Source organism: Canis lupus, chromosome 8 (assembly GCF_048164855.1).
Source record: "Canis lupus baileyi chromosome 8, mCanLup2.hap1, whole genome shotgun sequence".
Taxonomy (NCBI): domain Eukaryota; kingdom Metazoa; phylum Chordata; class Mammalia; order Carnivora; family Canidae; genus Canis; species Canis lupus.
The window spans coordinates 59,218,095-59,229,482 of record NC_132845.1 but is presented as its reverse complement, the minus strand read 5'-3'; the positions used below and the strand labels follow the sequence as shown (position 1 = coordinate 59,229,482).

Below are 11,388 nucleotides of genomic sequence, written 5' to 3'. Positions count from 1 at the left end.
GTCCCCGCCCCCACCTTGATACTCAACCAGTCAGGGCTTCCTGCTAATCCCCCCCTCCCCGCCCCGCCGCCCCGCCGCCCCGCCGCCCCGCCGCCCTTTCCTGGGCCTCTCAAATCCCTCCTCTCCTCCCGGGGCCCCTGCCCTAAATCAAGGTCTCATTATCTGTGAACTTTCCAACAGGCGACCTGACATCTTCCCTTGGGCGGTGACAAGCAGCTCAAACTTAGGTCTAGGATCTTGATTCTCATTCTCCCAAGCCCGTTTCTCCCTCTTTGAAGTACATTCCAGGAGCCTGCAAGTCCTGTAAACCTCTACCTCCAAAGGACTGAATATTCCAGAAGGTGTTCCTTTTTCTTCTCTCCACTAACGCCATCTCTCTCCTAGACTTCCATAACGTCTCCTGTTTCCCTGTGTCACCTTTTGGCTCCTTTAGTTAATTCTCAAAGCGTTTAGAGTGATCTTTGCAAAAACATCATATGTCAGCTTAAAATCTAGTTCAATGCACGGGCAAAGGACAGGAATAGACCTTTCACTGATGTCACGGATGGCAAATATGCGCAAGAAAAGACTTTCGCAGTCATCAGCCATTAGGGAAATGCAGATTAAAACCACAAGGAGTTATCAGTACAAACCTACCAGGATGGCTAAAATTAAAAAAAAGAGTGATAATACCAAATGCTGGTGGGTATGTGGAAAAACTGGATTTCTCTTATATTCCTGGTGGTAAATGTAAACGGTATAGCCACTCTGGAGGTGCCTGACTGATCAAGAGCATGTGACTCTTGATCTTGGGGTACCGAGTTTTAGCCCCACATTGGGTGTAGAGATTACTTAAATAAACAAGCAAACTTCTAAAAAACAGTTCCTAACAAAACTAAACATGACCTTACTTGAATACTAAACTTTTCCCCACCTCAGAAGTCACATTCTTCATGAGGCCTTCCCTGACCATCCTGTCTCAAGGAGCTACCTGTATCACCGATCCATCATTAGATAACTTCTCACCATTTGAAATTGTTTACTGATTAACTTGCTTATTACCTGTCACTCTTTGCCCTTCCAAGTCCCCAAAACTTGAATCAAAACTCTATGAAGTGTCTTGTCTCCTGCTATTTCCCCAGCACCTAGCACAGGGCCTGATTACAAAAAAAAGGTGGGCGGGGGGTGGGGGGGGGGAACACACCTGGATGGCTTAGCTGTTGAACATCTGCATTTGGCTCAGGGTGTGATCCTGGAATTCCGGGATTGAGGATCCCTGCAGGAGCCCACTTTTCCCTCTGCCTGTGTCTCTGCCTCTCTCTGTGTTTCTCATGAATAAATAAATAAATAAATAAATAAATCTTTAAAAACAAACAACCAAAACATAGTAAATAAACATTTGGGAGGCAGCCAGGTGGCTCAGCGGTTTAGTGCTGCCTTCAGCCCAGGGTGTGATCCTAGATGCCCCGGGGATTGAGTCCCAAGTCGGGCTCCCTGCATGAGGCCTGCTTCTGCCTGTGTCTCTCTGCCTCTCTCTCTCTCTGTGTCTCTCATGAATTAATAAATAAAATCTTTAAAGAAAATAAAATAAACATTTGATGAATAAATAAATGAATGAAGAATGAACACTTTGCTTAGTGATCTCTCTGGCCTCTCTCTACTCTCCCCCTCCACATTGCAGCCAGCCAGTGAGAGTTTTAGAAAATGCAAATCTGGCCAGATTAGGGGTGCCAGGCTGGCTCAGCATGAGGAGCAAGTGACCCTTGATCTCCTGGTCAGGTTGTGAGTTCAAGCCTCATGTTGGATGTAGAGATTACTAAAATAAGTAAACTTAAAAAGAAATCTAGCTAGGTTAACTCCAGTTTATAAATCCCCAGCAGCTTACTGCCCATAGTGGCTGACTGCCCTAAGATTCCCTGTGTGTGAGGCAGAGTTTCTTGAAAAGGTGAAATGAAGATGATAACAGCTCCAGTCAACTATTAGGCTTGGAGTTTATCCTGAGACCCTGGGAGCCTCTGAAGGCTGTTGAGCAGGAGACACACTTGACTAATACCAAGGAAGTTCTTTCTGTGTGGAGTATAGGTAAAAGCAAAAGAGGCAGAAGACAGCCCACAACAAAAGAGGCTGTTGATGTGGTTCTGATTGGAAGGGAAGAGTCCAATAAGAGGAGGAAGTTGATCCTAGAAATATTTAGGATGAAAACTGTGCTAGCCTTGGCAACTGAGTGCATGAGAGGGAAGTGAAGAGAAAGTTTTCTTTTGCTCTTCCTAATTTCCTTCCTTTTGTGGATGTTAAAAATAAAAGGTACTCTACCAGCGAAAACTGAGTTTAGGGATCCCTGGGTGGCACAGCGGTTTAGCGCCTGCCTTTGGCCCAGGGCGCGATCCTGGAGACCCGGGATCGAATCCCACGTCGGGCTCCCGGTGCATGGAGCCTGCTTCTCCCTCTGCCTGTGTCTCTGCCTCTCTCTCTCTCTCTCTCTCTCTCTGTGACTATCATAAATAAATAAAAATTAAAAAAAAAAAACTGAGTTTATTTGGGAAGAGCAGAGACTTGCAACTCAGAAGAGGCAAGCACACCAAAAACCATAGGCTAGCCCAACAAACAAAGGAGAGGAATGTTATTTTAGGGAGAAGGAAAAAGAAGTCAGGAGGGGTTGTTTGGAAGAAAGTCCACTGGGGAAAAGCAGGAGTTCAGGGCGATGATAGTTTCTTATTGGCTGAGTTGTAGGGGTGGTCTATTTCTTGTAGGAGACCCAACCTACATCCATCCTTCCTTTTCCTACATCTTTTCTTGTAGGAGACCCAACCTACATCTTTCCAACCTACATCAACCCACCCAGGGCCTGTAACTGGTGACTGTTTCCCTGGAGGGCTTTTCTGTTGGGTCTGTAATTTACTGGGCTTCCTATGATTGGGGTTGGGTGGTACAGCATGAAAGCTCCCCCTCTGGCCTGGTTTCCCTTGAGGGACTCTCATGCTCTGGCGGAACAGATACTTAATTGAGCACCTACTAGATGCTGGAGAGCGAGACAGGAAAGATCCCTGTTGTGAAAGAGCAAACGTTCTGCCACAGGAAGCAAATGAGGGATGAACAAAGAAACAAGCATATTTGGGAACCAGGCAAATGCTGGGAAAGAAATAAAAGTGGGGTGTGAAATCAAAAAGTAGGTGGGAGGGGGTGTTAGGGAAGACCTCTGTGAGGAAGTAACATTTGAATGGAGGCCTGAGGGATGAAAAGGAGCCAGTGAAGCTGAGACCCTGAAGACTGAAGAGCCGAGGGTACATCCAGGAGGAAGAGCAGCAAGGAAGTGCGAAGGCTTTATTTGGAGTGATGGCTGCCCTGAGCAGCGGAGGGTGGAGGTGGGAACTGCAGCTGGGGGAGCCTCAGGCCTTTGGAGGCCATGGCTTGGAGTGTGTATTTTAGGCAGAGAAACAGCCATTCTTGTTCTGAGCAGGGGGATGATGTGTGCTCATCAGGAAACTGCCCATGAGGCGGCTGGAAAGCTAATGAAGAGAACTGGACAGATTTTGTTGGACGGAAGGCAAACGGGGTCCTGCTACCTCATCTTCTCATTCTCCAATGCCCCACTCTCCCCCTCTGGGCCACCCCAACCCGACCAAAAGGAAGTGGGGGCCCTGACAGCTGGAGGGTCCCCTGGGGTTTGCCTGAAGCAAACAGGAAGCTGCAGCCCAGCAAGCCCCGGTCCTGGGAACCAGCAACTGAGAGAGCAGATCTCCTGGGTGCCTGGCCCCTTTCCGAGTGACTGCAGAGTGAAAAACGTGCAGAGAGAGCCAGAGGAGGAGGGAGACGAAGAGACAGACGTTGGTGGGGGTGGGGGTGGGGGGGTGGGGTGGCAGAGCACAGATTTCAGAGTTGGGACCCTGGAGTTCTAGTGCACCACTAGCTCTTTTTTTTTTTTTTAAGATTTTATTTAGTTATGAGAGACACAGAGAGGCAGAGGCACAGGCAGAGAGAGAGGCAGGCTCCCTGTGGGGAGCCTGATACAGGACTTGATCCCCAGATCTGGAATCACCTTGAGTCAAGGCAGACGCTCAGCGCTCAACTGCTCAGCCACCCAGGCGTCACTATACCACCAGTTCTCGTGTGATCTCAGGCAACACTTTGCCCTTTGGGGGCCTCAATTTCCCCATTTCTAAGTGGGTTCCTTCCATCACCAAAGCAGGGGCTTCTTGGGGGAAGAAGTGGGAGACTAAGGGGCATTTGTCACCAGGCATGTCTTGGGTTTGCTGTGCAGGAGCTCCAGGGGCAGCCTGGCTTGTGCTCTTGGCCATTGACTGATGCTGTCTCTCAGTAACTGAGGGCCTACTATGTACTGGGCCCTGGGGACAAATGCCATAGGTACACCACCCTGTTTAATGTCCACAAACAAGGGACGCCTGGGTGGCTCAGTGGTTGAGCGCCTGCCTTTGGTTCAGGGTGTGATCCTGGAGTCCTGGGGTTGAGTCCCATATCGGGCTCCTTGCATGGAGCCTGCTTCTTCCTCTGCCTCTCTGTCTGTGTTTCTCATGGATAATTAAGTAAAATCTTTTTAAAAACTGTTCACAAACAAGATTTTAAAAAAAATATTTTAGTTATTTATTCTTGAGAGACACAGACATAGGCAGAGGGAGAAGCAGGCTCCTCAAGGGGAGCCTGATGCGGAACTCGATCCTGGGACCCCAGGATCCTGGATCCTGCCTTGGGCTGAAGGCAGACTGAGCTCAACCACTGAGCCACCCAGTGCCCCCCAAATGAGATTTTGCTAGCGCTATTATTATCCCCAGTTTACAGAGAAAGAAACCAGAGCTTAGAGAGATGAAGAAACTTAGCCAAGTGGTAGGCACAGAGTATTCTTTTTTTTTTTTTTTTTTTAAGATTTTATTTATTTATTCATGAGAGACACAGAGAAAGAGGCAGAGACATAGTCAGAGGGAAAAGCAGGCTCCATGCAGGGAGCCCAACGTGGGACTCGACCCTGGGTCTCCAGGATCACACTCTGGGCCGAAGGTAGTGCTAAACCACCGAGCCACCCGGGCTGCCCAGGCACAGAGCATTCAGTCAAGTCTTCCAGATCTCAAAGGATGTGTGACAGGCTGGTTTTACCGAGTGGGAAGGAGGCCCAAGAAATGTCAGTCGAAAAAATGAATGGGGTGTATGTGTGTGTGTGAAGAGAAATGGGTTTAAAGCCTGGGGTTAAAGAAGGGAAGGGGAGGAGAGAGCCCCCAAAAGTGGAGCCACTCAATTCAACAAATATTTATTGGGCCCCCTGCTATGCCCCAAGCACCGTCCCAGAGCACCGAGCATACAGTGTTGAACAAGACCAAGGCTCTGCCTCAAGGGGCTTACATTCTAGTGGGAGGAACAGAAAGTGAACAAGTAGACACACAAACAAGATCATTTCACACGGTGGTAAGTATCGGGATGAAAATAAAAGCGTGGCAGGGAGAAGACAAGTTTTGTGGGTCTAGAGGGGTGCATGGAGAAGGGGACTGGAGGTGTGACCACCCCTTCCTCCCTGGGGGACTGCCCGCTCGCCCGCCCCCACAGACGCTCATGGTTCAGTGCCCCCCAGGCCCCCGCCTGCCCCAGCATCCCCTGCGCGGCCAAGCTGGGTGCCCCGGGGAGTCTGGCCGCCATGCCACCTCCTCTCCTCCTCTTCTTCCTCCTCTTCCTTACACCCGAGGGAGTCAGGCCCCAGGAAACACTGCAGGTGGAGGCTAAAGGTATGTCCAAAGGGTACAGATGGAAAGAGTTGGGGGTGGAAACTTGGCTTCCGCTGGGTGCCCTCGGCCAAGGAACCCACCCTCTCTGGGCCTTCATTTTGTTATTTGCAAAATTCAGGGAGGAGTTGGGACTCTGAGAGCTCACACACTCCCAGCTGGTGGGGGGTGCTGGGTAATAATCCAGTGTGAGGAATGAAGGGGGCGAAGGGTTCCTCTCCCTCTTTCTTTCTCCTCAGAGGGAGGCAAAGCTGAGCTGCCATGCCTCAAAGTTCCCTCAGATGGTCCCCTTGAGCAGCAGGCCTGGTTTCAGGGGGCTCAGTCAGAGCTGGGCCTCTGGTCACAAGGCCTGGGCGTCCGGAAGGGGTCTCTGGGCATCCAGCTGTTCGTCTTCAACGTCTCTGACCAGATGGGGGGCTTCTACTTGTGCCAGCCGGGGCCCCCTTCCGAGCAGGCCTGGCAGTCCGGCTGGACAGTCAGCGTGGAAGGCAGTGGTGAGGTCTGGGCTGGGGCAGGGAGGGGCGGACGAGAAGAGGGAGGCCCAGCTCGGATGGAGGCCTTCAGCAGCTAAAACAGATTTGGGAGGAGGGGCTGGAGGGGCTGAGGATCGAGCATGCCTGCCGCTGGTTCCAGGTGGCTCCTCAAAACTCCTGTGGCTTTGTGACTTCAACACTGAGCTGTTCCATCTTTCACTCTCTCCTCTCTCTGAGTTGTCGTTCTTATCTCTCTCTCTGGGTCTTTGTCTCCATCTGTCTTTGGTTTTCTGGGTCTCTGTATCTCTCTGCCTTTCCTGGATGTGTCTGTATCTGGTTCTGGGTCTCTTCCCAGGGGAGCTCTTCCGGTGGAATGCTTCAGCCCTAAATGACTCAGGCTGTGGCCTGGGGAACCGACCCTCAGAGGGCCCCAAGCCCTCTTCTCGTTACCCCACAAGCTCCCAGCTGTACGTGTGGGAAAAAGACCACCCTGAGATCTGGGAGACAGACCCTGAATGTGCCCTGCCCCGGGGCACTCTGAACCAGAGCCTCAACCAAGGTAAGGTGCTGCGGAGATGCCGGGAAGGGAGGGTTTCAGGGATGAGGGGATGGTGATTGGGAATTGGAGGGTTTGCAGGGAGGAGACCCCAAGGATCACATTTTCCTAGCCTTGGCTCTCCCTGCCCCAGACCTCATCGTGGCCCCTGGCTCCACATTCTGGCTGCCCTGTGAGGTGCCCCCTGCCTTCGTGGCCAGAGGCCCCATCTCCTGGACCCACGTGCGCCCCAAGAAGCATAACATCTCCTTGCTGAGCTTAGACCTGAGGGAGGATGCCCCAGGCAGAGAGATGTGGGTCCTGGGCACCCTCAGCGGAGGGGCTGTTCTGTTGCTGCCCCAGGCCACAGTTCGAGATGCTGGTACCTATCGTTGTTACCATGGCAACAGGACCGTCGAGATGCAGCTGAAGGTCATTGCCCAGTCAGGTAGAGCTTCTCCCAATGGTGGGGCATCTGTGTGGGGCTCCTGGGAAGAACTGGGAGCCAGTCAACCTTGGCGCCCCTACCTGGGAGCTAGTACCAGACTCATCCCAAACCCCAGCTTCTATCCTGACCACTGACGCTACCTCTGCCCTCCCTTGTTTCCAAATCACTACTTTTCTGGGTCTCCTATCACTGGTTACTTCTTCCCAACTGCTTTGGTAGGGTCTTCCTTCTCCTCCTCCCCCCTCACTGTTGGACCTCTGAGGCCTCATCCTGTTCCATCAGTGCTCTCTCATTCTTGTTTACACACTCTTCCTGTTTGACCTCCTTTACTCCCATGACTCCTTAGGCCTCCACGCCTTAGTGACTTGATTCCAGGCTCCATACACCTCACCCCCAGCCATTTCCTGTCATTTGATGCCCCTGAAGGTTCAAAATATACAGTCATACTCAATATCTTCCCCAAGTCTTGTGGGTGTCTGTGTGTCAGTGAAGGACACTACCACCTGCCCATGGGCCAAAGCCAGGAACCTGGGTATCCTTCCTTTTCCTCACCCACCCATCAAACTGGTCACAGTGCTCTGCCCCTTCTTACTCCCTTGATATAATCCTCCCATGCTAACCGTAACCACAGTTCTCAAACTCAACCTCAACTTTCACTCTACACTTCACCCCAGTACATTGCTGCTTCCTACCTCTAACTTTGTGAATGTGACTCTGTCCTTCACTTTGAACATGACTGTCCTTAACTGCAGCAGGAAGCTGATCTTCATGCTCTCCTGAATCCCAACATAGTCTAACTATAGTAATGTTTTTTTTCTGTAGATACTGCCCTAGGCCTCAGGTCAGGCTCTGGGGCATGGTCCCGGACCTCAGAGGGAGGGAGGCGAGCCCCCCTGGTAGCTTGTGATTTGGGGGTTGTGTCTTGTCCATGTCCCCAGACTTATGCCCCTTTGAGGTCTTGAGGCTGGGGAGCAGCATGCCAGCCTGGGGTCCCTTCTCATAGCTGCTTCTCCCTCACAGTAAGGTACTGGCTGCTGGAGACTGGTGGCTGGAAAGTCCCTGCTGTGCCATTACTTTATCTGATCTTCTGCCTGGGTTCCCTGGTGAGCTTTCTTCATCTTCGAAGAGGTGAGTCATGTCCTCCAGCCTGTCTGCCCAACATACCCCATCTTCCCCAGGACCGCCCAGGACAGCTCACACCAGCCAGTCCGATAGCCACCTTTTCTCTTCCCATACCTCCCCCACAGATCTCCAGTCCTGCTTCCCACTCCTCTAACCGCCCTCCAACTTACTTTGAAGTCCCCTCCCCTCCATTGACCCAAGTGACCTCCCCCTGCCTCTTCTGATCACGCCCCCTCACTCTCACCAGCCCTGATCCTCAGGAGGAAAAGAAAGCGAATGACCGATCCCACCAGACGGTAATGACACGAGCGCCCCTGCAGTCTTTCATCCCTGCACTTTGGCTCAATGCTTTGCACTTACTGTGTCCTCCGCTCATCGTGTTATTCCCCACCTCTACCCCTGAAATACTGCCCAAGTTCCAAAGCTACCTCCTCTGTGAAGACCTCCTTGAAGTCATCCCAGACCCCTCTGTAAGCCGCGGCAGAACAGAGGAGCAAATACACGTGACTACATCTTAGGCGCTGAGGGCCAGACCTCACAGTGCAACTCCCGGTCCTCCTCCAGGTTCTTCAAAGTGACGCCTCCCCCGGGAAGCGGGGCCCAGAATCAGTACGGCAACGTGCTCTCCCTTCCCACGCCCACCTCTGGCACGGGTAGGAGGCACCGCCAGGTCACTGACTCCGAGCTGAACCCCACCCCTTTTCCGTCACTCCAATCCCGGGGCGCCCAGCCTCCCCGAGCTCAGAGCTCCGCCTTCAGAAAAAAAGAGCGCACCCCGGGGCGCGGAGTCCCGCCCAGACTCGAGCCCCGCCCCCAAAGCCAGGGCCCGTCCCCAAAGCCCGTGGCCCCGCCCCTGGCGCTGGCCCCGCCCCCAGGTCGCGGGACCTGCAGTCTAGTTCCGAGAGCCACACCTCCTGAGACTGAGGCCACGCCCTCGGCTGTGGGTCCCGCCCCTCGGCTCCGGCCCGGGAGGCGCACCTGGCCGCCCCGCCCCCGCCGCCCCGGGACCTTCCCGTCCCCTGCACAGCCTCGCAGACCCTTAGCCTCGACCCGCGGCATCCCTTCTCCCTCGCTACCACGCTCCTTCCTCCAGGACGCGCCCTGAGGTGGGCTGCAGGCTTCGGGGCCGCCGTCCAGTCTTACGGAAGCCCGCGCAGCGACGTCCCGGAGGCTGGAGCCGCGGGGTCTCGGAGCCCGCCGCCGGCAGGTGCTTGGGGGACGGGGGTGGGGGGGTGGGGGGGTCCTCCCCTGAGGCTCTGTGGCAGGAATGCTGGACTGACGGCGCCTGGAGGCCGGGGGTGGGAGGGCCGTGACTCAGTTCCTATTCGCGTCCCTAAACCCCAGGCCCAGAAGAAGAGGAAGGGGAGGCCTATGAAGAGCCAGACAGTGAGGAGGGCTCCGAGTTTTACGAGAATGACTCCAACCGTGGGCAAGACCAACTCTCCCAGGGTAAGACCGCGCCCCCCCCACGGCTCCCCCACCTTCTCAGCCATGGACTGTGAGCCCACGCTGGACCCCCCTCCTTCTCCACTACCAGATGGCAGCGGCTATGAGAATCCTGAGGATGAGGCCTTGGGTCCTGAGGATGAAGACTCCTTCTCCAGCGGTAATTTGGGGTCCTTGTGGGGCCTCAGAGGCTTGGGAGGACCCAGTTGGCTGTGGAGCCCCTACAGGGCAGGAGTGATCTCTGGAGTTCTCTTCTTTCTGCAGCTGCTGAGTCTTACGAGAATGAGGATGAAGAGCTGGCCCAGCCAGTCACCAGGACAGTAGGTGTGTGTGAGGAGTGTCACATTAATGTGGGGTGTGTAGGGGAGTATATGTGTGACCTGGAGACCAGGAGGAATAACTTCCATCTCCCTTCTCTAGACTTCCTGAGCCCCCGTGGGTCAGTCTGGGACCCCAGCAAGGAGGCAACCTCTCTTGGTGAGAAATGCTAGGAACCGTCCCTGCCTTGCACAGATTGGGTTGACCTGGCCTCAGCTCTGACTCCAGGCTCAGCCTCAACCTTGACCTTGACTCTAACCCCAGGTGTAATTCTGGCTTTGGATGGATTCTAACACTAACCTCAACCCTAATCCTGATCCCAGTATTTACCCCAACCCTAACTTATGAACATCTATTCAGATCCTAGTGGGATTCCCGCCTGGATTTTGACTTGCCCATCACCCCGGCCCCCATGCAAACCACAGCTTTGACTCTAGCTGTCTCTACAACCTCTTCATGGCTCTGACTTTGACTTGTGCCAGTTCTGTTCTTGACAATGATCATAATCCAACCCACATCTGACCAAACTGTTAACAAGGGTCCCGAATGTGATGCTGACCCTAACCACCCCTTCCTAGTACGGCCAGGCCTTCCGCCTCCCTCTGCTCCTTAGATTCCCTCTGTATCTTAGGCTGCACTTCCCTTCTCCAAGCCCAGCGTGGCTCTAGGCCTTCACCTCTCCTGCCCAAGCAGGCTCCCAGTCCTACGAGGATATGAGAGGGATCCTGTATGCAGCCCCCCAGCTCCGCTCTGTTCGGGCGCAGCCTGGTCCCAGTCACGAGGAAGGTGGGTGCCTCTGCTGCTGTCCCCTGTTGTCCTCTGAGGCTCACCCCCTCCCAGCCTACTTCTGGCTCTAGATGCATCTTATCTTTCCTGGTCCTAACCAGATGCAGACTCCTATGAGAACATGGATAATCCCAATGGGCCAGAACCAGCGTGGGGAGGAGGGGGTCGCATGAGCACCTGGAGCACGAGATGATTCCCTTCAGGTGAGCTGGGAACAGTCCTCTAAGGAAGGGGGAGAAAGAGGAAGATGGTAGGAGTGGAAGTGGTTTTCAGGGAGGGAAGGGGGAAGGGGTTCCCAAGCCTGGTGTTCAGGGGGCGGGCTTCTGGAACCTCCCCATCACCATGTCTTCTACCTAGCCTGGGCCTCCTTAAGCTCCTCCTGAGATCTGTATCTGATCCTGAAATCTGGGAACCTAAGCAGACAGCGTCAACATCTGGAGCAGCATTGCCTTGGATATGTGTATCTGTGTGTGTGTATGTGTGTGCGCGCATATGTGTAAACCAATGAATCTTGGGCTCCCCTTGCACTCCTCCAATAAACTCAATGACTTTTTCCAA

At 53.6% G+C, this 11,388-nt stretch overlaps 1 protein-coding gene across 7 annotated transcripts; it reads left to right on the top strand.

Moving 5' to 3' along the window:
- The first annotated feature begins 5,553 nt into the window (after positions 1 to 5,553).
- On the top strand, positions 5,554 to 11,388 carry CD19 (CD19 molecule). Of its 7 annotated transcripts, none has more exons than XM_072836301.1 (15): positions 5,554 to 5,705; positions 5,942 to 6,196; positions 6,531 to 6,734; positions 6,865 to 7,158; positions 8,179 to 8,286; positions 8,528 to 8,576; positions 8,845 to 8,933; positions 9,374 to 9,487; positions 9,625 to 9,729; positions 9,818 to 9,886; positions 9,991 to 10,050; positions 10,147 to 10,203; positions 10,738 to 10,830; positions 10,932 to 11,033; positions 11,188 to 11,388. In XM_072836301.1, exons 1-14 carry the CDS (start codon positions 5,618 to 5,620, stop codon positions 11,021 to 11,023), a joined length of 1,677 nt encoding a protein of 558 aa, XP_072692402.1. In that variant the 5' UTR covers positions 5,554 to 5,617; the 3' UTR covers positions 11,024 to 11,033; positions 11,188 to 11,388. The 7 variants fall into 7 exon arrangements, 6 of the variants coding, with proteins under 6 accessions (XP_072692402.1, XP_072692401.1, XP_072692406.1 ...); XM_072836300.1 differs by having other exon boundaries at positions 6,844 to 7,158; XR_012035658.1 differs by lacking the exon at positions 11,188 to 11,388 and having other exon boundaries at positions 6,844 to 7,158; positions 10,676 to 10,830.